The 25,668-nt window shown below is 43.2% G+C and overlaps 1 protein-coding gene across 4 annotated transcripts in view; it reads left to right on the forward strand.

Moving 5' to 3' along the window:
* The window catches only part of ARHGAP26 (Rho GTPase activating protein 26), a 414,131-nt gene that overhangs the window by 97,935 nt on the left and 290,528 nt on the right, over positions 1 to 25,668 (forward strand). For all 4 annotated transcript variants that reach the window (XM_026499014.4, XM_026499015.4, XM_057306962.1 and 1 more), the window contains 5 exons: positions 1,124 to 1,219; positions 2,783 to 2,844; positions 7,725 to 7,796; positions 13,293 to 13,394; positions 22,977 to 23,087. In XM_026499014.4, coding sequence (XP_026354799.1) covers positions 1,124 to 1,219; positions 2,783 to 2,844; positions 7,725 to 7,796; positions 13,293 to 13,394; positions 22,977 to 23,087 — 443 coding nt within the window. The remainder of the gene's footprint in view (positions 1 to 1,123; positions 1,220 to 2,782; positions 2,845 to 7,724; positions 7,797 to 13,292; positions 13,395 to 22,976; positions 23,088 to 25,668) is intronic.

Consider the following 25,668-nt stretch of genomic DNA (forward strand, 5'->3'; position numbering starts at 1 on the left):
GAGAGGAAACAAAACCAAAAGATGGAAAAAAAACATGACCCCTCAGTTTGAGGAACAGATCTGGGAACTAAAAAAGAGAAGAGCTGAAGACCATGGATGCTTTTATTCCATTAGATTATGTTGGTTTGTGAAGCCAGAATCCTCCCAACCTCCTCCCCATATCTCATTAAAGCCAGTCCGTGTTGCCAGTTATGCCTCCCATTTCCCTCCTCTGGGAATTTGGACATAATACCATTTCCCCTTCAATAAGGGAAACATCTATGAGGGTAATTTGAATGATTAGCTTAATCTGCAGGAAGGCTGCACATGGAATTAAGTTAAGCACATTTGTACCAAGCAGCTGTGTCTGTCAGGCCACTTAAAGGTACCTGGGTGGTTTTATACCCTTAACAGAAGCTGAGGGTTCAGGAGGGATCATTGGCTTTTAATACTGCCTTAAATGAAAGCTTATTTTTTTAAATTTGACAAGGGTTTCCAAGAGCTTTCTTTATAGATAACATATGTGGGATGTGTTTTTACCCCAATTCAGAACATTGCCAGGGCTTTGTTCTTGTGGCAGCGGGGAACACGATGACCCAGGGAAATGGTTCAGATGGAAATTTTTCTTGCTGGCTGGTCACTGTCCTCATGAGGGGAACTGAGAGGGTTGTGAGAACTCGGCCTCACGTGTACTTGAGTCAGAATGAGGAATCCAGGAGCTCCTGTGCCGTGGGAATGGGGCACTTCCATGCCCTTTCTTCCTGCTCCCTACCTAATGTGGGACCGTGTGTGGGGTCGGTGGCAGGGCTGATCCACAGGGTTGTGGATGCTGATATCTGCTCTGACCTATGTTTCCTCCTGGATTCCCACCTGTGGCAAACATACATGACAGGACTCACTGTGTGGCTTAAGGAATTAGAACTGGGACCAGAATGGTTAAAGCAAAGTAACAGAAATAGTAATTTTTCAAGCCAGTCAGTATTTCACGTTGAAACAGCTGTTCAGTGTTTTGAATTTACGTTGTGTTTGAAATAGCCTCGGGAGCAAATCTAGCAGCTGCATTAGTAGAAGGACCAAAATGTACAGCAAATATGAAAATCAATTTATGTCAGTAATTCATATTTTTTACTCTTTTTCTTGCTAGATTTGTCGTTGGCGAAGAGGAAATTTGCTGATTCCTTAAATGAATTTAAATTTCAGTGCATAGGAGATGCAGAAACAGATGATGAAATGTGTATAGGTAAGTCATAACCGTGTGTGTGATAAGATGAGTCACTGCTTATCATAACTGCCAGTGCCCTTGCTGAGCCTTTTTCCTGTGATAGGAAGCACCTAAGTGTCATAAATGAAGAAGTCCATACCAACAGTGCAGGGGGCAGAGTGAAGTGGGTCGGGGGCCAAGGGGCTATTCTGGGCTGCTCCCCAGAGTTCTGAGAGTTCCGGTCTCATCCTTGGGCCTGTAGGAGGCAGCTTGAAGGTTTGCAGTGGGGTTCTTCTCTCCATTCTCCTGTAGTGTTTTGCTTCTGGCTGTCTTTGTGACTTTTCTTTGCTCTAATCACAGTACTAGAGAACTTAGAGCAAGAACAGAAGACAGGTGGATGAGGGAAGAATTATAGGTTGCAAATGATAGTTTGTGGGCTGAAATCAGAATACAACCATGTTTTCTTTGGCACTAATTTTTTAAAATTGAATTAACATATAAATTGAATTTGTGTAAAGTTCTGGTTTTCCAGCTCTTTGAAAATTGGGGAATCTGATCAGCTGGCCCCACATTCAGGCCTGGCAGTTGTTGGCTGGAGCTATGTAGCTGCCACTCCCTTCAGATGGACCGAGGAACTTGGTGTCCAACTCTCCTCTCCCTGTCTTTAACCAGAGTCTGAGGGTGGGGTTACTGTTCATTATTTTGCTGGGCTGCTTCTGTTGTCACTATTGCCTTCTGTCTCTTATAGGCAATGCTGAGTACAGAGGATTTGCAGTCTCAAGACACCTGTCTCTGGCAGGGTCTAGTCATTGCCCTTGACTCTTCTTTAATTGGGCTTCTTGGTTAGCTCCAGGGGTGAGCAAGGATTGAGAAAGTTGTCAAATGCTTATTGAATCCCCGTTGTCACACAGAGTGCCAGGGTCTGGGGATGAGGGATGGCAGCTGGCATAGCTGAGAGCAATGAAAACACATCATTGTAGTAACTCCTGGAGCTCTCCAACATTACATGTATGTCCTGAATATCCTCGGGACTATTGCACTTACTGCCTTTGCCTTTGGGAATAATTCTAATGGGGACTGTCCTTGTTTGACCATCATGCTGCAGACTGCATTGTGTTAAGTGGCTTAAGAATTCAGGAGGAGGAATCCAAGGAGAAGCCAGAGATGTGGCTTCCATTGCTAACTACACTAGTGTACTTGTAGTTCCAGAGGAAAGGTTGATTTCTGACGCACTCCCACAACCAAGGTTGAAGAGGTCAAATCCTGGGCAGGAAATCCTTCAACTCCTAAGCGGAACTCTACCCCTTTCAGCCTACAGTCTGGAGGCTGGCCAGCGCCTCATCAGTCCTGGGTAGTCTCAGGAACAGGCAGGTCTTTGAAGGAAATCCTTTCCCAGCTAGAGTGCCAGGTGAAATTAACCTGCATTCGGGGGTCATCCTGGATGGTTAATGATGAAAAGATAAGGAGAGCCTTGGGAGGCAATTGACTTTAGGATTCTGCATGTGCCAAGGGATTTCAATCCATAACATAATAACTGTACCTGGAAAGGCTCCCAAAGATCCATTTCTCTGTGTTCCTTTCATGGCACTTTCTCTTTTCCAGCAAGGTCTTTGCAGGAGTTTGCCACTGTCCTCAGGAATCTTGAAGATGAACGGATACGGATGGTGAGTATACCTGGGCTGCTCTTGTTCCCATACAGTGTGGTCATGTCAAGAGACTTATTGTCAGAACTGGGTTTGAGTCTAGCCTCTACCACTTGAGTGTTTTGAGTTCTTGAGCAAGCCTCATCTTCTCATCTTTGCAGGGTTGGAAACATTTCACAAATGTTAGGGGATTACTATGGATAACTTTAGAACCACATTGTTGGCCTCCTAAAGATTCACTGTAAGGTACACCCATAAGGTATGACTTACGGGTAGATCTTTTGAATTAATTAACCTTTGGGGTCCTCCAGTTCCCTGTGGGCAGAGTAGGAATGAAGGTGTCACACTCTGCTCCCTACTGTCCTCATTTTAGTAAATTTATCCAAGAGCTTCTGAAGGGCAAGAGTCACTCCTTCACTTTTTGTTCCGAAATGCCTAACCTGGTGCCTGCCCTCTACTATGCACCCAGGAAATGGGCACATAGTAAATAATGATAATTGTAAGAGGTTCTTCAAAAGGAGGCACTGTGCAAATTCAAGAATCAAATGCTGATTTCCAGGTTCTTCAGAGATACCTTCTGTATTCTAATTCTGATGTGGCTCAACATCAGCAGATGAGGGATCCCGCATCCACAAGTTCTTTTGCATCTTCTTATCACCAAGATACCAAGAAGCCTGATTTGAAATTCCCCTGCTGACCTCATGCTGATTTGTCCCCAGGAAGGCTTGCCCCTAAGCTAGGGGTGCTACAGAAGCCTAGGAAGAGTCTATCAATGAAGATTTTCCCTCTCTTCCCATGCTAAAACGGATCATTTAAGACTAAGTCTGTTGTCTTAATCTGCTTAGCCTTCCATAGCAAAATACCTTGGGCTGGATGGTTTACACAGAAAATGTTGATTTCTCACAGTTGTGGAGACTGGGTAGTCCAAGATCAAGGAACCAATTGATTTGGTTCCTGGTGAGGACCCTTTTCCTGGCTTGCACATGGCCACCTTTGCTGTGTCCTTAAATGGAAGAGCGAGGGGGCAGAATGGTTCTTCAGTCGTTGCTTAAAAGGACATTAATCCCACTGTGAGGATTGTATCCTGATGACCTAATTACCTTCCAAAGGCTCCCATCTCCAGATAGTGTCATGCTGGGGGTATTAAATGATAAAAGGAGGTATATCATATTTTTAAGACTTTATTTGAACAAACACTGGTTCAGATTGGACGGTATCAAACTGAAAATGTTTAGGGAAGCTCTACTGACAGAACTATAGGGGAAAGACTTTTATAGAAAAGAACATATGGAAGTAGGGAAATTACTTGATTGGCTAGCTCAGGCTGTTGCCTTATTTGGGAAAGTCTAGTTGTTTCCATTTCTTAACCTTGAGGGATTTATAGCCTTGGGTTTTGGTCGGCTTAGGTAGGCTGTGAGAGCATTAAAGCCACCTATGTCTAATGGCCTCCTTATTTAATTAACAGAGGTTAGGGCTTCCCCATATAAATTTTGAGGAGATGTTGCTCAGTCCATAACCTTGACCAAGGCATTAGGTATGCACACATTTTAAATTTTAACCCACATGATGACTCTGTGAGGTGGTACTTATATCATCACAATGTCTAGATAAAGATATTGAGGTTTAGAATGGTTGATTAACATGCCCAAGATTACATAGTTAAAAAGTGTCATAGTCGGGATTCAAACCCAAATTTGTGTTAGACAAAAGAATGGAGGAAGTTCTTTAAAATTCCCAACAGAGCAGAAGCTCTCACCTTTGCCCTGCACAGAGACAGAAATAGTGTCTGTTTTCCTTGATTACTCATTTTTGGGTGCTTGGACCAGAAGCAGGAGGCTGGTGGCTGCAGCAGGGTTGGTGGTGGGTGGAGGCAGGGGGAAGCTTGTGTGTTTGTGCACGTGCTACTGCCTGAGAAAGGGAAGTGATTCTTTTGAGTCAGATTCTTGGCCAAGTCAGTATTTGTGGGTGGGGGGTGTGGTAAGCAAATCACGCTGAATACTCTGCAGATTGCTATGGCCCGTGGTAAGAGAACAATGACTGGATTATACTCTTCAGCTTGCCTCTGCAATTTTATTATTAATGTCGGTGAACTGAGTTTCTGCTGTGTGCATCTGAGTATCTAGCCGTCGCAAGCCCCTTCCCTACCTTCTCATCCTATGACAGCCTCATCAGTTCAGCTCAGCTTTGCAAAACCGCACCTTTTTGGGAAGCCTTCTCTGACTCCCTGGGGTATTTGGCCATGCTTTGTATTTTCTTAGTATCCAGTTCATGTCTCTGATTCTCCATTTACCACATTGCGTCTAATGGTAATTTCATGTGTCTGTCCTATAGTAAATATGCATTCTTGAAGGGCATAGAGTGGGCTTCTGCCCCCAGCATTAGTGTAGTCCTTAGAACTGAATGGAAATTACACAGTCCTAGAATCTTAGACCCAGAACAGCCTTATTTTTCACATCTGTAGTCTTTCATTGGCCACCTGGGAAAACTGAGGTCTTGTGAATGCAAATAGCAAGCCTTAGGAGGACTGGGAAGGGGTCTTGGGCATCCTGGTTCCTAGGTGAGTAGTTACTGTTTTTGTGTATTAACATCTCCTTAAGGCTAGATTTGCAACCATGGATGTCCATTGGAACAACTTGGGAAGTTTAAAATATACCGATGCCTGGGTTGAAGTACAGAGATTCTGATTTTATTGGTTTAAAGTGTAGCCTGGACATTGGGATTTTTAGAAACTTCCCAGGTGAGCTTGACATGCGGCTTTGGCTGAGAATCATTGGCTTAGGGGCTCAGCACACCACTGTGATCTTCGGAGACTTACCCTTGATTTGTGGAAGACTTAAGGGAGCCCATTAAGCAACATCAAATAATAATAAAAATCAAACAAGTTAAACATTGCAACCCTCATGTTAAAATGCTCTCCTCCTAGATAAGTGCTCTCAAAATTGAGAAAAAAAGCAAATGGACATAAATTTGGAGACCTGCCACCTTTTATTCCACGTTGCTCTGTTAGTTCTTGGCTGTGTCTATCTTTGGCTTCTGGCATTTACTCTGTTGGTTTCATTGTGATGTATATGCATGTGGTTTAGAAAAATAATGCTTTGTTGTATCGAGATTCCTGAAATAATTAGTTGAGCGACAAGTGACCAGTGAATGACTTGAAAGATTGTAAAATATTTTACTGCCTTAGAATAGACCATAGAATCTTAGAGCTGGAACAATCCAGCCTACTCATTTTGCAGATGAAGAAATTAGAGCCCAGAGAGGTTAAATACTTTGCCTGTGGTCACACAGTTGGCAGCTAGTCAAGAAATAAATCATTCATTCATTTAGTCATTGAAAAATATTCGACTGCTCCTTTGTTTCAGCACTCCACTGTGTTTGGGGGAAAATGGTAGTCAAGTGAACATTTACAAGATGGTGTGTGTGTGTGTGTGTGTGTGTGTGTGTGTGTGTGTGTAGTGGTGAATTAGAAAACTTTAGCTGGCTTATATCTTCTGAAGAAAACACTTGGTGAGGTGGTGAGAAGTTTCTTTGGAGTATGCTGGTGATCACGAAAGGCCTTCTTAAAGAGGTGACCTTTAAGCCAAAACCTCAGAATAAGAAATGAGTCGTCCATGAGAGCATCTGGAGACAGAGCATGTGAGGGAATGTCCAAATACAAAAGCCTGGAAATGGGACAAGTTTTGTGTATTTGAGGTGCATGGGGGTGTTGGTATGGTTGGCATATAGGACCTGATGAAATGAGTGGTGGGGGATGAAGTTGAGAGGCAGCCAGTGGTCTGTAGATGTCCCGATCCTAGTCCAGTACTGGTAGGAACACACGAAGTCAGGCTTGGAAGGTTTTCATGCCACCTCATGTCCAAAGGTGTTTCTTGTTTTTAACTTAGACTCAGTGTTGATCTGCCTAAAATATAGCTACTTAAATATAGCTTAGGTGAATGGGTATTCACAAGACGTACCTAAAGTCAAAATTTAGATCCTACCCTGTCACCAGTTCTCCTCTGCCTTTACATAGTTGCTTACATTTTTAGAAGTACTCATTTTTATTATTTTTAAGATTTTTTATTTATTCATTAGAGAGCAAGAGAGTGAGGCTCAAGCATGGGGGAGGGTCAGAGCAAGAGGGAGAAGCAGTCTGCGTGCTGAGCAGGGTGCCTGATGGGGGCTCCATCCCAGGTCCCTGGATCATGACCTGAGCTGAAGGCAGACCCATGACCAACTGAGACACCCAGGTGCCCCAGAGATACTTATTTATTTAATTTTTTAAGGTTTTATTTATTTGAGATAGAAAAAAAAGAACGACTGGGGGTAGGGGCAGAGGGAGAGGAAGAATAGGCTCTCCACTGAGCAGGGAGCCCAATGTGGGACTGGATCCCAGGACCCTGGGATCATGACTTGAACCAAAGGCAGATGCTTAACCAACTGAGCCACCCAGGCACCCCAAGAGGTACTCATTTGTAAAGAATCAGTCACACACAGGAAGAATTCCATGTTTTGAGATGATCAGTTTGATCTGACGTGCTTTCAGTTGGGGTATTGTGAACAATTGACACATGAAATAGTATTGCTTATTCAATTTTTTAATGGAGATTTATTTATTTTAGAGAACTTGAGAGCATGACTAGGGGAGGGGGCAGAGGAAGAGGGAGAGAATCCTCAAGTGGACTCCCCACTGAGCGCAGAGCCCAGCGCCATGGGGCTCTATCCCAGGATGCTGAGATCATGACCTGAGCTTAAGTCAAGAGTCAGACACTTAACTGACTAAGTCACCCAGGCGCCCCACTTATTCAAATTTTTAAAGTGAGACATGGGGAGGCATTTTGTGCTAGAACTGCTAGAATTCTTAACTGATATTTTATGTGTACATGTCTACCCCACTCCCCTGCCCTGTTTTTCCTCACCAGATTGAGAATGCCAGCGAGGTGCTCATCACTCCCTTGGAGAAGTTTCGGAAGGAGCAGATTGGGGCTGCCAAGGTGAGAATTACGCAAATCTCCTTGGATTTTAGGGCAGCCTTGTTTTTGGATTTTATATAGTGGCTCATCCGTTACTCACAAGTATCTGAGGTAAGATTGAGTGGTCAACCCCAGAGCAGTCATTCTAGTATTTTGTTATCTAATCATTTTATGCTAGTTCATAGGTCATGCAAAGGTAGAAACCATACCTCCTCGTGTTAGTAGATACATCTGTGCTTGGACAAGGTAGAATTGTACTTACTGCAGAGATCCAGGGCCCAGAGCCTAGACCAGGGGGGTTACAAACTGGGCCCTGAGGGCCTGGTGACCCTATTCTGAGCACATTTTTGCTGAGTGAAAATGTGCCCTTTGTTGCCAGATCTTAAAATTTTTCAAGAGAAACTGAAAAGTCACTTTTCTTTGAAATTTCCTGGTTTAAAAAAAATATTGGCAAATAATTTAAAAATATGTATTCCACATGGTGCAGGTCAAAAAGTAGGACGGCTTCAACTTCTGGGTCCCGGTTTGTTACCACTGACCAGGCGGGACTGCAGCTGAAATGTGGCTGACTTGCAGCTGAGATTTCCCTGAAAAGGGTGCAAAGGAAATCTTGTTCATTTTTTTTTAATAATAATATTTTTTATTATATTATGTTAGTCACCATACAGTACATACCTAGTTTTTGATGTAAAGTTCCATGGTTCATTACTTGCGTATGACACGCAGTGCACCATGTTCATTTTTGAAAGATGAATTCTCCAGGGTTGCCTTGACCTGTGAGAAATTACTAGGAAACCCTAGCTGGTTTGACTGTTAGTAGGGTGTTAGAGGCCACCTGCCAAGAAGGTGTTTGCACTGGGATCAAAGAAAGCAGAAGGATTTTCGAGATTTTCTTCCTCTTTTTCCGGGACTGTGGGTCCTTCAGCTCTAGTCCTTTGCGCCACCTGCAGGGAGTTTTGGGCAACGTCGCTCTGACATGTTTAGATTTTACTCAGTTGTGAAATGGTGTTGAGAGGTAGGTGCCTATACGTGGGAAAAAGGTTAACTGCAGTGTAATGAAGTGGGCTCTGTCTCCCAGCCCCACCTTGCCACCTAAGCACACGTGCTTCTGAAAACGAATATGGTTAGGCTCCGAAAAAGATGATGTGCTGTTCAATGAGGGTTCTTCAGGGGGATGGTTGACTGTAGTTTGAAGGACGGACCATAGCAAAGATTTTTCTTCGAGTTCTATAGCACTTTCTACCAATTTTATACTTTACATTTATGAAGAAATTAGAGCTCATGGGTTTTGTATCAGAGATTAAGGAATATAAAATGAAAAGGGGGGCTTGTTCTACTAAGAGTTTGTCCAAGACTTTGAATTTGCCATGAGTGTCCCTCCCCAAGTTCTCATGTTTGTAGGCCCAATGAGCAGACCTTCACTTTAGTGGTCTCAGGACCTGTGCTTCCTACTCGTGGTAACATATGGCACTGGCTCTGGACATTCTGGAGAGCTTAGAGGCAGCAGCAGAGCGGACAGACCTCCTTATCGAGTACTCTTTCCAAGAATCTTTTCTGCCTCCCTGCATGGATGCTCCTCACTCTGGCCTCTTCCCTCAGCCCTGGTTGTGGGCATTCCCACAGTTGCCACAGAGGAGGAGCAGGAGTCTGAGTGGGCTCCTTTTGAGTAATACCAGTGATCGTAATGACAGGAGCAGGTATTCTTCTGGGGGTGGGGTGGGGGTGTGGCTGTAGAGGGTGAGAAGTAGGAGAATAAAAGAATTTGAATAAAATCATCACTCATCAAAACATGTTGCCTTTCACACATACTCCGATCTCATTCCTCTTGAAACTGTGATGACGTTGGGGAAGATTTCTTCTCCTTCCTGTGTCATTTCCTTTTTTCACTGTACTTGTTCCTCCCCTCCCCCTGCACACACACATTTATATCCTAGTACTGCCTACATTTAAGAGAAAGCAAAGAAACAAACTCTTCACCAGGCAGTCTAGGCAGCAGGCTAAAGAATACCTAAGAGCCAGCCAGGACTCTTGAGCAGCCAAGTGGAAGTTTCTGAACCCGCCTGTGTGGTGCTAAAATTACCCTTCCTCCCCCTCTGGTGCTGCTTCGGTTGCTATAACAACCTGTTGCTACTTGCAAGAAGCAGAAGTTAGTGCTGGGTGTTAAGGAGGACTCCTGGGCATTCTGATGCTAGCGCAGCTGCCCTGCAGTAGGGCGTGACCCTGGAGCTTGGCATAACTGTGACCCTATGTTCAGAATTCTGAATTTAGGGGAATTTGTTTTTCCTCCAGCCGAGGTGCATTTGGAGAGCCAGGCTCTACAGTGAAAGTAAAGGAGAAGTTAGTGGTGAAGAGGGGGCCCTAACCTCACTTGTGCCATTGGCATGTCAACTTGGGGGGCAGCTGAAACTCTCCGTATGTGTTTCCTGATCTGTAGCATGGGGACAGCGATAATATTTACCTTGCAGAGTTCTTTTGAGGAAGACATGAGTAAACACATATAAAATGCTTAGAACAATATCTGTCATATCGTCTTTTTATGTTAGCTGTTAGAGTCAATACACGCCGTTCATTCATTTAAAAAAAAATATGTGAGTGCCTGCTCTGTGCCTGGCGCCATGCTACACTCTGGTTTATGGTGGAGGGCAAGTGAAGATGTACTGTGCTCATGGTGTGGCTGGGGAGAATGCCATGAAACAAAAAGAAGTTAATAAATATAATTTCAAATTGTGGTAAGTGTTCTGAAAGCTTACCGTCATGGGACATTGGGTGGTGTTCTCAGTAAGGAGGAGGTATGTTCAGATAATGGGCCTCTTGACCATTAACACCAAGATGGCTACCATCATCACTACCGCCATCATCATCATCATCATTACTGAATTTTATTGTGCATTTTCTGGGTGCTGGGCCCTCTGCTAAGCACGGTCTGTAGTTAATCTCATTTTATCTTAATAGGCCTCTGAGGGAGGTGGGTGTTTTTATTCTTTGTTGGACACTGTCTGAGCTGAAAGAGGAAGGAACCTGAGCAGTTACCTCATGGAGTCCTCTTTAGTTTGTATAGATGAGGGAACCCAGTTCTGGAGAGGGGCAGCGATTTGTTTAGAATCTGTCCATGTAGAGTTGGTAATAATTTCTAGAATCCTAATTCTGTCCTTTCTCCATTTAGCCACCCACAGTGGATTCCCTGGAAGGCAAGCTCCATCTCATACCTGAGTAGAGAATTTAAACTCTCTAACACCACCCTTACATCTTAAGAACATTTTCTAAATCTTAGTAGAGTTATCCCCAGAGGTCTTGTTGCTGTTTTCCCAGGACAGAAACTGCTTCCCTTTTTCTTTAGCCCTGGCTATCCTCTTGAACGTGGAATGTGGCAGCTCAAGTTGCCAGAAAGTCACAGAATGCCGGTGACTCATGTTCACTGACCTTTTCTCACCTCTGGCCAGCTGGGCTGTTCCAGCACAGGGTTCTTCTTGGGGCTTGCTGACAGGCTGCTAGAGTGGATCTGTGAGCATGAAGTGGAGTTAGAGCCCTAGCTCAAAGTTGCTGGTCTCTGTACAGGAAAGAGTTGCTTGAGTCAAGTGTCTAGCCTGTACCTTTCCTCAAATATGAAGGAGTAATGTCTCCTCCGGCTTTTTCCTCACTTGGTGTTCTGCATGTTGAGTTGTTCCTGTATAAGCAGTCTTTCAAGCAAAATTCAGATTTGTAGAAATGGATACATGTCAGCTAAAAAGGGTATGTGATGATTCCACCCACTTTTGAGAGGCTTAGAATCTTGCTCTTGAGCAGATAAATGGAGTTCTGATGTGACAGGAGATTGTCAGGGCTTCAGGTCAGAGCTCCTTGATGACTCCTGTCCCCTGTGCCACTTAGCCTTCCCAGTTTAAGCCCAGAGCATTTGTACTTCTCTTGTGCTCTAGAAGGGTCCGCTCTGTCCCTCACATGATTAGCAGGTCTTAGCTCACAATCCCTCCCCAGTGAGGCCTCTCTTGAGAACCCTATCTGTGGAATGTCTGACAGCACCTTATTTCCTTCATAGCGCTTACAGCTTTCTATAATTATTTATTTGTTTCCTGGTTAATTGTGTCTGTCCTACTAGAACATCCTCACCATGAGGCTTGGGACCCCTTCTGCCTTGTCCAGTGGCCAAAGGCGCCTGATACAGAGTGGTTACTTGTTACATCTTTGTGAAATGAATGGAGATGTCTCTGGGCTTCCTTATCCAGCTGCAAACATTTTTTCTCCTCTTAGAGGCCTTGGAGTTGCAGAAAAATAGTTCCTGTGGGTTTCACCTGAAGCAAGACTAAGACTGATGGGCTCACCTAGTGAAATTGGCCGTGTTCATTAGGCCACTGGCCACTGTCTTCCAGCCCCCTTGCTTGCCATCCCCACTAGAAAGTGGATGGAAAAGAGAGACTGCCCGTGAAAACACACATTCAGGTGTGATTGAGAGGTGGGCTTTGGAGGCAGCCTGCCCAGCCTCAGATCCCAGCTCTGTCACTCTCTATGACTTTTTTACAAGTTAACTTCCCTAGATCTAAGTTTCCTTATCCGTAAAATGGGAGATAAAAGTAGAATCTCAATGACTCAGTGACTTGGTGGGAAAGCAGGGATTATTAAGTGTATTATGATATTTATATTATTTTTCATTTTGAAAGCTAGTAATGTAGGATCATAAAAATTTCCCAAGCGTGGGAAGGAAATCACCCCTTATCCCATTTCCTTAACTTGATTATTCTCATTTATTTTTCCATTTAATCTTTGTCTATAGGTAGCTACACTCTATGTAGGATGCACCAAGTTTGTATCATATTAATAACTTCACATTACATTTTGAGCAACTTGCCATATGACTGCCTACCCTTCCTAGTTAAATTAGATGTCCCACCCTTTAATTATTTCAAACCCTATCTTCGGGCAGTGATGTTGCTTTGGCATTTTTTTTGTTTGTTAGTAAAAATGATGCTTTTGTGAATATATTTGTCTTCTTTGTTTTCTTTTGAATCTTTATTCATTTTAAAGACCCACACGTTACTCTTGTGCCCAGGGATAGTAGGTCTATGTAAGTACTTTTTGACCAGTGTTGAAGCTGGATCTGCTCTTATTCTAGACTTGTCCCACTTAAGCTTTAAGTAGATCTTAGTGTTTTGGAATTAGGTTCATAGGTAACTTTGCTCCATTCTTTGTCCTTGAACATCCTTGGAGTTAGAAACTAGAAATTTTTGTTTCACAATTGAGGTTCTCAGAAGGTGGAGTCCTGGCTTTGCCACCATAACTGGTATTTACCTTGTTTCTGGCATTGTATTGGTTCTTTATGATAGACACGCAAAACCATTGATCTGTTGTTGGGGGGGCGGTGGCTTGATTTAACGCACATTATTTGACGAGTAGGACAGCTGCGTTGTCTGCTGTCTGGGTCTGAGGGAATGGTGAACCTATGAAATTGATCAGGCAGAGGTCTTGACAAGATTGCTTTTATTCCTGCAACATTTTACGCTTTTTCTCCTCTCCTCTTTTTGCCAGGAAGCCAAAAAGAAGTATGACAAGGAGACAGAAAAGTATTGTGGCATCTTAGAAAAACACTTAAATTTGTCTTCCAAGAAGAAAGAATCTCAGCTTCAGGAGGTAAGAAACTTCACTAGTATCCTGAATAAGGTGTTCAAGTTCTCTGTGGTGCTGGGGATGTGTGCTGGTTCCTCTTTGCCAGAAAATCCTAGGGTTTGAAGAGACCTCACAAAGCAGGAGCTTGACCCTGATCCCTCATCAGATGCTTGTATCTTCCTGCCCATAGCACCCCTTTTCTGGATGTCCAGCCTACCAATGGGGTAGGGGCATGTACTGCTGATCATGCTCAAGCACCTCCTTGTTGGGCAGCCCTAGTCACTAAAATGTGCTTCTTCCTTTCAGACTGAAATCTGGTTTCCTGTTTCTCTCACCCTTTACCTTGATTCTGCACTTACTGCCTTACTTTTTGACTTCCTGCCTTATATCAGTGATTTGAAACATTAGCATCTGAAACTATTTGGTCATCCTTCTTTATTGTTGTTACTACTGTTATTATTATTTTTAGAAGATTTTATTTTTTTTATTAGAGAGCAGGAGCTGGGGAGGTAGGGGCAGAGGGAGAAACTGAGCAGGGATCCTGACTTGGGACTCAATCCCAGGACACTGGGATCATGACCTGAGCTGAAGGCAGACGCTTAACCAACTGAGCCACCTAGGCGCCCCTGTTTTTATTTTTTTAAAATTATTTCATGCTATCCAGAGCAATCTATACTTTCAACACCATCAGGATCAGAACACCAATGCCATTTTTCAAAGTGCTGGAACAAATAATCCTAAAATTCGTGTGGAACCAGAAAAGACCCCGAATCACCAAGGAAACGTTGAAGAAGAAAAACAAAGCTGGGGGCATCAGGTTGCCTGATTTCAAGCTATATTACAAAGCTGTGATCTCCAAGACAGCAGGGCACTGGCACAAAAATAGACACATAGATCAGTGAAACAGAATTGAGAGCCCAGATATGGGCCCTCAACTCTATGGTCAACTAATATTCGACAAAGCAGGAAAAACATCCAATGGAAAAAAGACAGTCTCTTCAATAAATGGTGCTGGGAAAATTGGACAACTGTATACAGAAGAACGAAACTCAACGAAACTCATTCTCTCACACCATACACAAAGATAAACTCCAAATGGATGAAAGACCTCGATGTGAGACAGGAGTCCATCAAAATCATAGAGCAGAACATAGGCAGTAACCTCTTTGACATCGGCCACAGCAACTTCTTTCATGACATATCTCCAAAGGCAAGGGAAACAAAAGCGAAAATGAACTTTTGGGACTATATCAAGATAAAAAGCTTCTGCACCGCAAAGGAAACAGTCAACAAAACAAAGAGGCAACCCATGGAATGGGGGAAGATATTTGCAAATGGCACTACAGATAAAGGGCTGGTATCCAAGATCTATAAAGAACTTCTCAAACTAAACACCCAAAAAATTACAAATAAGTCAAAAAATGGGCAGAAGATATGAACAGACACTTTTCCAAAGAAGACATACAAATGGCTAACAGACACATGAAGAAATGTTCAACATCATTAGCCATCAGGGAAATTCAAATCAAAACCACGTTGAGATACCACCTTACACCAGTTAGAGTAGCAAAAATTGACAAGGCAAGAAACAACGAATGTTGGAGAGGATGTGGAGAAAGGGGATCCCTCTTACATTGTTGGTAGGAATTCAAGTTGGTACAGCCACTTTGGAAAACTGTGGAAGTTCCTCAAAAAGTTAAAAATAGAGCTAACCTATGACCCAGCAATTGCACTACTAGGTATTTACCCCAAAGATACAGATGTAGTGAAAAGGGCCATATGCACCCCAGTGTTCATAGCAGCATTGCCCACAATAGCCAAACTGTGGAAGGAGCTGAGATGCCCTTCAACAGATGAACGGATAAGATGTGGTCCATATATACAATGGAATATTACTCAGCCATCAGAAAGGATGAATACCCACCATTTGCATCAACAGGGATGGAACTGGAAAATATTATGCTAAGTGAAATAAGTCAGGCAGAGAAAGACAATTATCATATGGTTTCACTTATTTGTGGAACGTAAGGAATAGCAGGGAGGACATTAGGAAGGAAGGGAAAAATAAAGGGGAGAATCAGAGGGGGAGACGAACCATGAGAGACTATGGACTCTGGGAAACAAACTGAGGGTTTTAGAGGGGAGAAGAGTGGGAGGATGGGTCAGCCCAGTGATGGGTATAAATGAGGGCACGTATTGCATGGAACACTGGGTGTTATGTGCAAACAATGAATCATGGAACACTACATCAAAAACTAATGATGTACTATATGGTAACCAACATAACATAAATAAATAAATAAAATAATTTCAACCAAAAAAACCCGACCAAAAGCACAAACCTACTTCAACCAGTACTTGACATCAGCCTTTCTTTCTTCCTTCCTTTCTTTTCTTTTTTCTTTAAGCAGAATTTGTCATTCATATGTTTTATGGTTTGGTAACCTTGTGTCAGAAAAGGTATATTATCTGACCTATCCTGAGCCTTTCTGGATTGACTTGAAGAGTAGTTCACTTGGAAAAATAAGTTAGCATTGCAGCCATGGATCTCTGATCATTTTCGTTTAGTTCGTGGAGATTTGCATGGTAAGGATGATGTTTCTGGGAGACAGAGCCATTTCCTAGTGGAACTCCAAAGTTGACTACATGAATGTTATTTTACTCTTAACAATTTGCTTGACCTTTCTCAGGTATATGCTAAAGAGAGGCTGTGACTTCCACGCTCGTCCTCATTCTTTTTTTTTTTTTTTTTGAGTTTTTATTTAAATTCCAGTATAGTTAACATACAGTGTAATACTAGTTTCAGGTGTACAATTTAGTGATTCAGCACTTCTGTACATCACCCGGTGCTCATCAGGACAAGTGCACTCCTTAATCCCCATCACCTATTTACCTCCCATCCTTCCACTTACCTCCCCTCTGGTAACGATTAGTGTGTTCTCTTTAATAAAGAGTCTGTTTCTTGGTTTGTCTCTCTCTCTCTCTCTTTTTGTTTGCTCATTGGTTCTGTTTCTTAAATACCGCATGAGTGGAATCATATATTCATTTTTCTCTGGATGACTTATTTCACTTAGCATTATACTGTCTAGCTCCATCCATGTTGCTACAAATGGCAAGATTTCTTTTTTTAAAATAATGCCTGAGTAATATTCCATTGTATTATATACCGCATCTTCTTTATCCGTTATTGGTCAGTGGACACTTGTCAGGCTAGCCCTCATTCTTGAATTTACTTTGTTTTTGAGAAAGTACCGTGCAATACTTCTAGCAGGTGAAAGTTACTCTGAAGATCCTGTGGTTGAAGGTTGAACAATGAAGATACCTCAGGAGATGGTGGAGTTGAGTCTCCTGCCAACCAGGATTTGTTACCCTTGCTCAGTTAGGAATGCCTGGTTCTCAGAACCCTCTGTTTTGATACGGGTATTTAAACCAGCTGCGTAAGTGACAAAGAGGGCCCAATAGCAACTCCGGCAACAAGTGTTTGTGGTGGGCTTTGCAGACCAATTCTTGGCCAACACCCAACAGCAACTGAGCACTTGGTGTGAACTGTACAAAGTAGAAAACACTAACCTGTCTTTGAAGATCTTGTGCCTGGCCTAGGGAAAAAGCAGCAAACACATAGCGAGGTGATTCTTGAAGATACCGTAGCTATTCAGGTAAATCATCTCAGATGTGCTTGAGAAGGCTAAAGAAACCTATTTTCAGTGGATAGTATATAAAGTACTAAATTCATTGAATGGCATCCCTGCTGTGCATGGGGTATGAGCACTGGAAGATGCCCAAGAATATGTGACTATCCTTGCTAAGTGTGTATATCCATTCAGGATCTGTCCTGATGCCCTCACTTTTTAGTTACCCTTCTTTGAGTGTTATTTGGCATTTAGGGTTTGGAAACTACATTTAAGGAAAGTCTTTTTGGCTGCAACTCAGAATGACCAGAGCTGGCCAGCTCTGTTGTTTCTGAATAGTTAACAGGAGTCAGGGTCTTTAAGAGTTTAGCAACCGTGTGATTGTTCTAGCACCTACTGGTGTTGGGAGGCCCATAGTACAGTTAGTCTGTAGGCATGGCCTTCCCCAGAGTGAGGATGCTTTTCTGATCTCTTCCCCCTGTTCCTGGATACTGCTGACATGGTCTGGGATGAGTCTAACATACTCTTTTAAGACCATGCCAATATCCTGTCCTCCTGAGATAGCCCGGTGTCAGGACCAGAGCACTGGGTGGCAAAGAGATATCTTACTTTAGGGCCTGCTGTGCCGTATATTCACTGTGTGACCTGGGGCAAGTGCTCATCTCTCTGAGTTTTTAGTCCCATTTTTTGTAAAATACAAAATATCTATTCTGTCTACTTCATATGTGAGAGGGCAAATTATGGCTGCTAAACAAATATGAAGTATTAATCCCAAGACTGTTCCCTGTTCCCAAATCGGATGGTACTCTCTTCCTCACTGACTTAGTATGTCTAGGTTACTAAAATAGACGACCACAGACTAGGTAGCTTATAGAGACAAATTTAACTCTCACAGTTCTAGAGGTTAGGAAGGCCAATGTTAAGATTTAGTGTATGGTGAGAGCTTGCCTCCTGCTTCGTAGATGGTTGTCTTCTTCCTGTAGTCTCACGTGGTGGAAGGGCTAAGGGAGCTCCCCGGGTGCTCTCCCAAGGCCACTCATCCCATTCATGAAGACTCCACCCTCATGACTTGATCACCTCCAAGTGAGGCCCCATCTCCAAGTGCGGTCACGTTGGGGGTTAGGTTTCAACATATGAATGTTGTCAGGGACACAAACATTCAGTCCATGACACTGACTTGGCCAGTTATACATATTAGTGGGCATTTCTTCATTACGTTCTTTTGTTACACTATGTTGTGTGTGCTTGTCTTTGACCCAGTCATACTTTCTAAGTACTTTGTAGGCCAAGGAGCGGGCTGCAGGTCTTTCTTTCAGAAAGGTCTGGTTCTGTTCTCAAGCCTTGCTTTTTAGTGCGTGAGCTTAATTAAATTGATAAAAATCTTATGACAAAAAAAATAATAGAATGCTTTTACTGACAACCACAATAATAGCAGCAAATGTTTACGGAATGCTTATTTTTGCACTGGGTATTATGTTAGGCACTTTACTTAGAATCTTCTCAAATCCTTACTTCCCCTGTGAGGTATACCTGTATTCCCTCTGTTTTACATATGAGGAGACTGAGGCTCAAAGATGTTAAACAGCCTGTGCACAGCTCGTCAGTGAGGTTATACACACTGGCTCCTGACCCTGGAGCTCTTTTCTCTTACCTCACTGTGCTCTTCTCCTTGCCTCTCTTCTCTTGGGAGGGTGGGATGTTGATGGGCTGCCTGTAAGTCATTGTTATTCAACGCACGTGTCATGAAAATGGAATTGGCTGGAAAGAGGGACCTTGATAATCTGGTTGAACCTCCTGGAAACATATTTGAAGGAACTGCGTTCCTTGCAGAGGTAGATTTGTTCAAAGTCTTCCAGCTATTTAGTGATGATTTTCTTCACATTTATTAAAAAATCAACTTAGGAACATGACTAAAGACGTAGAGCGCTTTTAATGAAATCTACTTTCTCTGATTATCCAGAATTCTTCCCTGATTGCAGGCAGGGCTTGGAACTGAATACTTTTAACATCTAGCCCATCCCCACATCCTGGTGGGTAAAATCATGGTGCAGTCATGTGGAATGACACTGCCATCTAGTGGATGATTCTTTTTTAAATAACTTTTTCAAGGGCTAAGAAGCTTCAAAGACAATATTCACTTAACACATATTCACTGCACGCTTCTGTGAGTCTATTCAGGTGTTGAGCGAATTGTGGAGAGTGAAATGAATGATGGGCTTTCCTGGAACTTACAATCGAGGACAATGTCTCTTTTCCAAGAAGCATAGAATGGTTGGTACATCTCAGACAAGCTGGTAGATTCACTGGTTCTCAGTAACAAGCAGAGAAATGATTTGAGTGGCCTCCTAGGTGGGCAGGACTCTTGGCCAGTGAGTCCATTGCAGGATTGGGGTCTAAGGATGTGATGAATTCTGTGACCCAGATGAGCAGGGGCGTTAGCGGGAGAAACATACCATTCCACTTGGATTTCTTTTTCCCTTTCCTTCGGAAATACATTGAGTTAGGCATTGGTTCTGAGAACTGGATCACTGTTGGCCCCGTAGAGATCAATTCATTCATTCCTCAAACTTCTCTTGAATACTTACTATGGGCTAGGCACCGTTCTGGAAGCTGGGATAGTAAAGTGGAAAAATGAGACAAAGTCTTTGCTCTCATTGACATTATATTGCTGTAGGCAAAATGCAAGAAGAGAAAAGCATGGAAAAGAATTTTACATAGTGATAAGGAAATAAATTGGGAGATAGGTTACCCCAGGGAGTCTTTATTTTATGTACAGTAACGTGGTAAATGAAGTCTTCTCTAAAGAGGCTAACATTTGAATGGAAACCAGAAGAATGAGAAGGACCACCAAGAGAAAAGCTAGGACAGTGTTCTTTAAATAGTGGATATGTTGGGTTGCCTGGCTGGCTCGTTGGTAGAGTGTGTGACCCTTGAACTCAAGGTTGTGAGTTCGAGGCCCACGCTGGGTGTAGAGATTACTTAAAAAATAAAGTGTTTTTTTCTTTTTAATTGTGTGTGTGTCATAAAAATCTGAATTACTGGGTCATGAAATACAATAGAGAAGACTAGAACAGAAAAAGCCTGTAAAGGCATGTTTTTTTCAGGTCATAATGTATAAGGTGTTTCTCAGTGTGTCTTAAAGTTTAAAAAAAATTGGATATTTATCAAGAAGAGTTTTATCAGCAGAAGGAATACCCAAGTGCAAAGATTGCATGGCAGGAAAGCATTTAGAATGTTACAGGACAGGGAGTCTATCAGGGAGGCTGGAGCACAGTGAGAGTGCTTTGGGTGGAGGCTGGGAAGAGGGACAAGTGGGCAGGTCACACGGGGTCTTGTAGACCATGGTGGAAGCCAGAGAAAGGCTTTGAGAGGGTTGTGAAAGCTCTGGTTCAAATTTTAAGAAAGCTTTTCTGGTTACTGGGTGCAGACTGGATTGGGGTTGGGGAGAGAAAGCAAGCAGGGAGACCAGTTAGGGAAGGAGTATAATCACCCAGAGATGCATGGCTGACTTAGGGGAGGAGCTGGGATTGAAGCCCATCTGCTCTGAAGTGCCTGGGGGTAGTGACAACAAATGTGCACACAGCACTTTTTGGTATTCGGATTGTTCATATCCTTTAGCTCATTTTCTCTTGAAAGTAGCTCGCTGCAGAGCAAGGGCAGATACCGTCTCCACCCTCCAGGTGTGGGAAAGAGACCCAGAGAGGATAAGTGACTTGAGCAGGTCTCTCTAGCTAGAGAATGCTAGAAGTGCAAGTCCACGCCTGGTGTTTGCTGTTAGCTCTCTGACTGATGCTGGGCTCTGCTGTTTGTCTCAGAGGAGTTTCCTCCATTGCTGCCTAACTGCAGGAGCCACTTTGCAAATTTCCAGAATGACTCTTTCTTCAGTTGCAGTGTCAGTTGGCAAGCCGGAGCAGGGAGGATGTTTGAGGTGTGTGGGTGGTCAGGGGAAGTAGATGCATCCCTGGTGTCAGTGTATTGGATTTGCAGTATGAGGAAATTAAAGGCTGCAGGAACATATGGGGCTTAGCTGGCAGGAGCCCAGGAGGAAGGGATGTCAGCCCAGTGGTCTGAATGGCCACACCTGGGGAGGGGGGTGCAGCACTTTCCGAAACTGTGTCTCCAAATTAAGATCTCTCAGTCCTTGGTGCCAGCTTGTTCTGCTTGGAGGCTTAGAAAATATCCCCAGGCCTAGCCCTTCATTTTGCTTTTGTTCAGCACTTACTCAGCTGACCAGCTTCTGTGTGTTAATATGTTGACCTGGGAGGAAGTTGCTCACAGGAGAGTTGAATGGGCTATTTGTACTCTCCCAGAGTTTGCAATTTTCTGTTTATTTACATGATTACCTAGTATCTGTTTTCTTCACTATGCTGTGAACTCCATGAAGGAAGTTTCTCTTTTTTCATAATGGCTTGAATGAATGACAAATCATGATGATTTGCCAAGTCCTTTAGATAGGAAGATAGCAGTGCCATATTTGGTGTAATGGCAGCTGTCTGTCCCAAGTTTCTTCTGCAGGGATCTTGACAAGGGAGCACAGGAAGACGTGTTTCTTTGGGGGCTTTGCTTGTCTTTGTGAAGTATGTTGTAGGACAGTTTCTGACCCTTTCATTTATAAAGAAAGCAGAGTTGTGTTTCTTACTAGCAGGAGATTCATTTCTATTAAAAAATACTAGGGTGGCTCAGTTGGTTAAGCATCTGCCTCCGGCTCAGGTCACACGATCCTGGGATCCTGGGATGGAGCCCCGGGTTGGAGCCCTGCTGAGCAGGGAGCCTGCTTCTTCCTCTTACTTCCCCCATTCCCGGCTTGTGCTCTCTCTAATAAATAAAATTGTTTAAAAAATAGTAATTTTTTGGTCATTGAAATGTGAATTCAGTGTAATTATCTGCTTTGGAAGATTGAGGTGACGCAGTGATGCTACAGAAAGTCTTTGAGCTTTATCGTGATAGTTGAGGTACTTTGCAGCATAGCGTGTTGCTATCCGCCCCGCCCACACACACACACTCACTCACTCTCTCTCTCTCACTCATTTTCTTCTCTGGCAGCTAAGTCCCATGTCAGTGGCATAATTGTACTCACGTGGGCCTTTTCAGGCGTCCCCTCTCCCACATCTGCAAAGGAGGAGGACTGAGGCTAGGATGGAGTAGTGTAATTACTCTGCGGGGTAAACGGACAGTTTGCTCTTTGACAACAAAGAAAGGATGGGAAACTCATGTGGAAATGGCCTTTTCTGAGGTCCCCTGCCCTCTAACAACTGGTTTGGTTCTTTCCTAATGGGATGGAGATATCCCTGCAGGTTTTTTTTTTTTTTTTTTCTCCTTCAAGATTTGTCTCCCATGGATCCCAGGGGTCCCCCAGCGTGTGGGGAGGCAGTACAGACTACTAGTTTAAAGATGATTGAGGCTCAGGGCATCTGGGTGGTGCAGTCAGTTAAGAATCTGACTCTTGGTTTTGGCCTAGGTCCTGATCTCAGGGTTGTGTGATTGAGTCCCACATCAGGTGCCATGTGGAGTCTGCTTATAGTTTCTCTCTGCCCGCCTCCCCCCCCCCCCCATGCACTCACTCTTTTTCTCAAACAAGTAAGTACTTGTCTAAGAAAAGGTGATCAAGAGTGTTGGAGGGAGATCACAAGTACAGGAATCCTAACTCTGCCATGTACCAGCTGCTTCAGGTTCCCTAATGTTAGCAGGTTTCATTTTCCTCCTGTAAATTAGAGGTAATGAGAATATCTTTTTAGGAAAGGAGTGAGGATTAAATAATTACAGTTAATGAGCAAGTAACATAATGTATGTACACCTGAGGGCATGGTGCCTGACACAAAGTTAAGTGCCCGGCTGGCCATTGTATTATTCTTATGTCTATTTCATGCTGTTCGCATTGTTTTTAAAAACCATCTCCAGAGATTTTTCTGGCCTGCTTGCTAAATGCTCTCCTTGGGTAGTGACCGATTTTTTCTCTTAAATTCTGTCTTGTTTGTAGGCAGACAGCCAAGTGGACTTGGTCCGGCAGCATTTCTATGAAGTATCGCTGGAGTACGTCTTCAAGGTGCAGGAAGTCCAAGAGAGAAAGATGTTTGAGTTCGTGGAGCCTGTAAGTAGATGCTCAGGGTTTGTTTCATGGTGTACCCACACTTTGATCCCCAGCCCTCATTTCACTGCCTAGATTATAAAATGTTCTAAGTTGCTGATGAAGAGGTTGACCAGCCCTGGTGCTGTGCCTTCTGCTAAGTAGCAGGGCTCTGTCAATCTGGGTGACCCTGGATTGTTCCCAGTGGCCATTCCTGTGCAACCTGAGCAGTAGTGATGGTGCATTCAGGGGTAGTTGCTTCCTCAGGCCCCTTATGTTCTGCTAATTGGTGTCTAGGTGGAAGGAGGGCAGGGGCAGGGGTTTTCATCTTGCCCAACAGTAGTGATTACATCTTAACTTTTCATCCTCCCACTCCCTTCCTTTCTTCCCCAAATAATCCAAATGTAGTAGTTGCCCAAGGATAAAGGGGAATGTACATACTACCTTTCTCTTTTTGTCTGCTCAGTTCAAAGCCCCTCTGCACTCCTTCCATGCATTAAAAGGTGCTGTATAAAGTGATTTCTCATTATAGTTTGTTGTAACTGGGGAGCCAGGAGATTGTGCTTAGTGAGCCCTAATGGGATTTGGACTTGGTCACTGTGTCCTAGTTGGTACAAAAGGTTGTCGTGTGGAAACAAGTCTAGCTTTACTTGAGGCCACCAAAGCACGGTCGTGGCCTGGTGCAGTGGTGGCACTGCCCTACCCCGCTGTGGCACTCTGAATGCACATGACCAGGATGTCCAGGAAACACTAAAAGAGCATATAGGCCTCGATTTAAAAGTCTTGCAGACCTTGGATTCTTCGTTAAAAATGCTGGCTGCGATTGAGATCCCAGCCTGGGGTCTCTATAGAAACAAGATTCTTTTTTTTTTTTTTTTAATGATTTTTTATTATATTATGTTAGTCACCATACAGTACATCCCCGGTTTCCGATGTAAGGCTCGATGATTCATTAGTTGTGTATAACACCCAGTGCACCATGCAATACGTGCCCTCCTTACTACCCATCACCGGTCTATCCCATTCCCCCATCCCCCTCCCCTCTGAGGCCCTCAGTTTGTAGAAACAAGATTCTTACCTACCTAGATTTAAGAAAGTGATTTTCTTAAGCAAGCAAGAATAAAACTGTAAGAACCTGAGAGAAAATAACCACTCTTTTTAGTAAAGAGTGTTCTGTGCTCCATTTCTAATTTATAAACTTCTGGGATGCTTTTTAGGCATGTAGACTTGCTAATAGTTTTATCAGAATCCAGTTGGCTTTGGAATCTGATGCTTGCATTTTTTACTATACCGAAACTGTGATCTTGAGATTTCTACTCTCTGCCACTTCATCTGGCAAATTGTTTAAGGTCTTAATTACTTCACTCTTCTTATCTGAAAATTTGAAACTTTAGAGCCAACTTCCTGCCTAGCAGTGGTCTCTGTCACAGTCTCAGGTCAAAATCCCCATGTTTTTGCAGAGTCTGTGTGGTGGGAGAAGCCATCTGTCAGACCAAGCGAGCTTATTGATTTCCCTGCTTAGGGCACAGAGTTGTTAAAGCCAGCCATTCGATGAAAGGTTTACCGAGGACTGTTTCCTCTGGCGTGGGCAGGCATTCAAAAGCTGTCACAGATTGAGCCTTGGGCATGTTTAATTGATTTTACCAGATTTTGTAGAGGAAAACAACAGTATGATTGTAATAATCTCTGTGTACACATTGATATTATTCTACAGTTGCCTGCTTTTGAGGACTTTGATTTTAACTGGCCCATCTTACATCTTTGAGGTGATTTTTTTTGTTGTTGCTGTCCACTTTGACCTCCCAGTAGGTGTTCCTAGTGAGTCAGGTACTGTATCTGTTAGCTTTTGCTGGGTAACAACCACAAAACCTCATACAGCAGTAGACATTTATTTTTCCAAAATCTGGGGGTTTCTGCTGATCTGAATTCAGCTGGATGACTGCTGATCTAGGTAAGCTTTTCTTCTCTTCCTCCTCCTCTTCTTTCTCCTCTTCCTTTTCTTTTTTTTCTTCTTCTTTTTCTTCTTCTTCCTCTTCTTCTTCTTCCTCTTCCTCCTCTTCTTCCTCTTCCTCCTCTTCTTCCTCTTCCTCTTCTTCTTCTTCTTCCTCTTCTTCTTCCTTTTTTTTTTTTTTAAAGAAACCTGCAAGGAAAATCTTTCTATTTCCTAATACTCACTTTTAGTATATCAGTGTCTTCAGTTTTTGAGAGGCAGTATAATCATTGGTAAGGGCTCCAGAGCCAGATGGCCTAGATTTAAATCTCAGCTCAGCCATTTCCTAACTGTGTGTTCTTGGGGAAGTTACCTATTTCTCTGAGCCTTAGTTTCCTTCTCTACAACATGAGTATAATAATATTACCTACCATAGACAGATGTTAGGAGGAATAACTTAGTTTATCCATGTATGATGCTTAGAGTGAACCTAATTAGCACCTAGTTAGTATGTAATTGCTAATTAGCACCCAGTCAGCAATTACTTTTTATTATAAGGTAGAGGACTGTGTAAGCTTCAGTCAACCAGGGTCTGCTTAGATGAGCAAATGAATGAGTCAAGTGGCAGTATTAACAGGGCCCACCTGTTTTAATAGAAAAAGTCTTGGTAAATCT

Source organism: Ursus arctos, unplaced genomic scaffold (genome assembly GCF_023065955.2).
Source record: "Ursus arctos isolate Adak ecotype North America unplaced genomic scaffold, UrsArc2.0 scaffold_5, whole genome shotgun sequence".
In the NCBI taxonomy this organism is placed as follows: Eukaryota; Metazoa; Chordata; class Mammalia; order Carnivora; family Ursidae; genus Ursus; species Ursus arctos.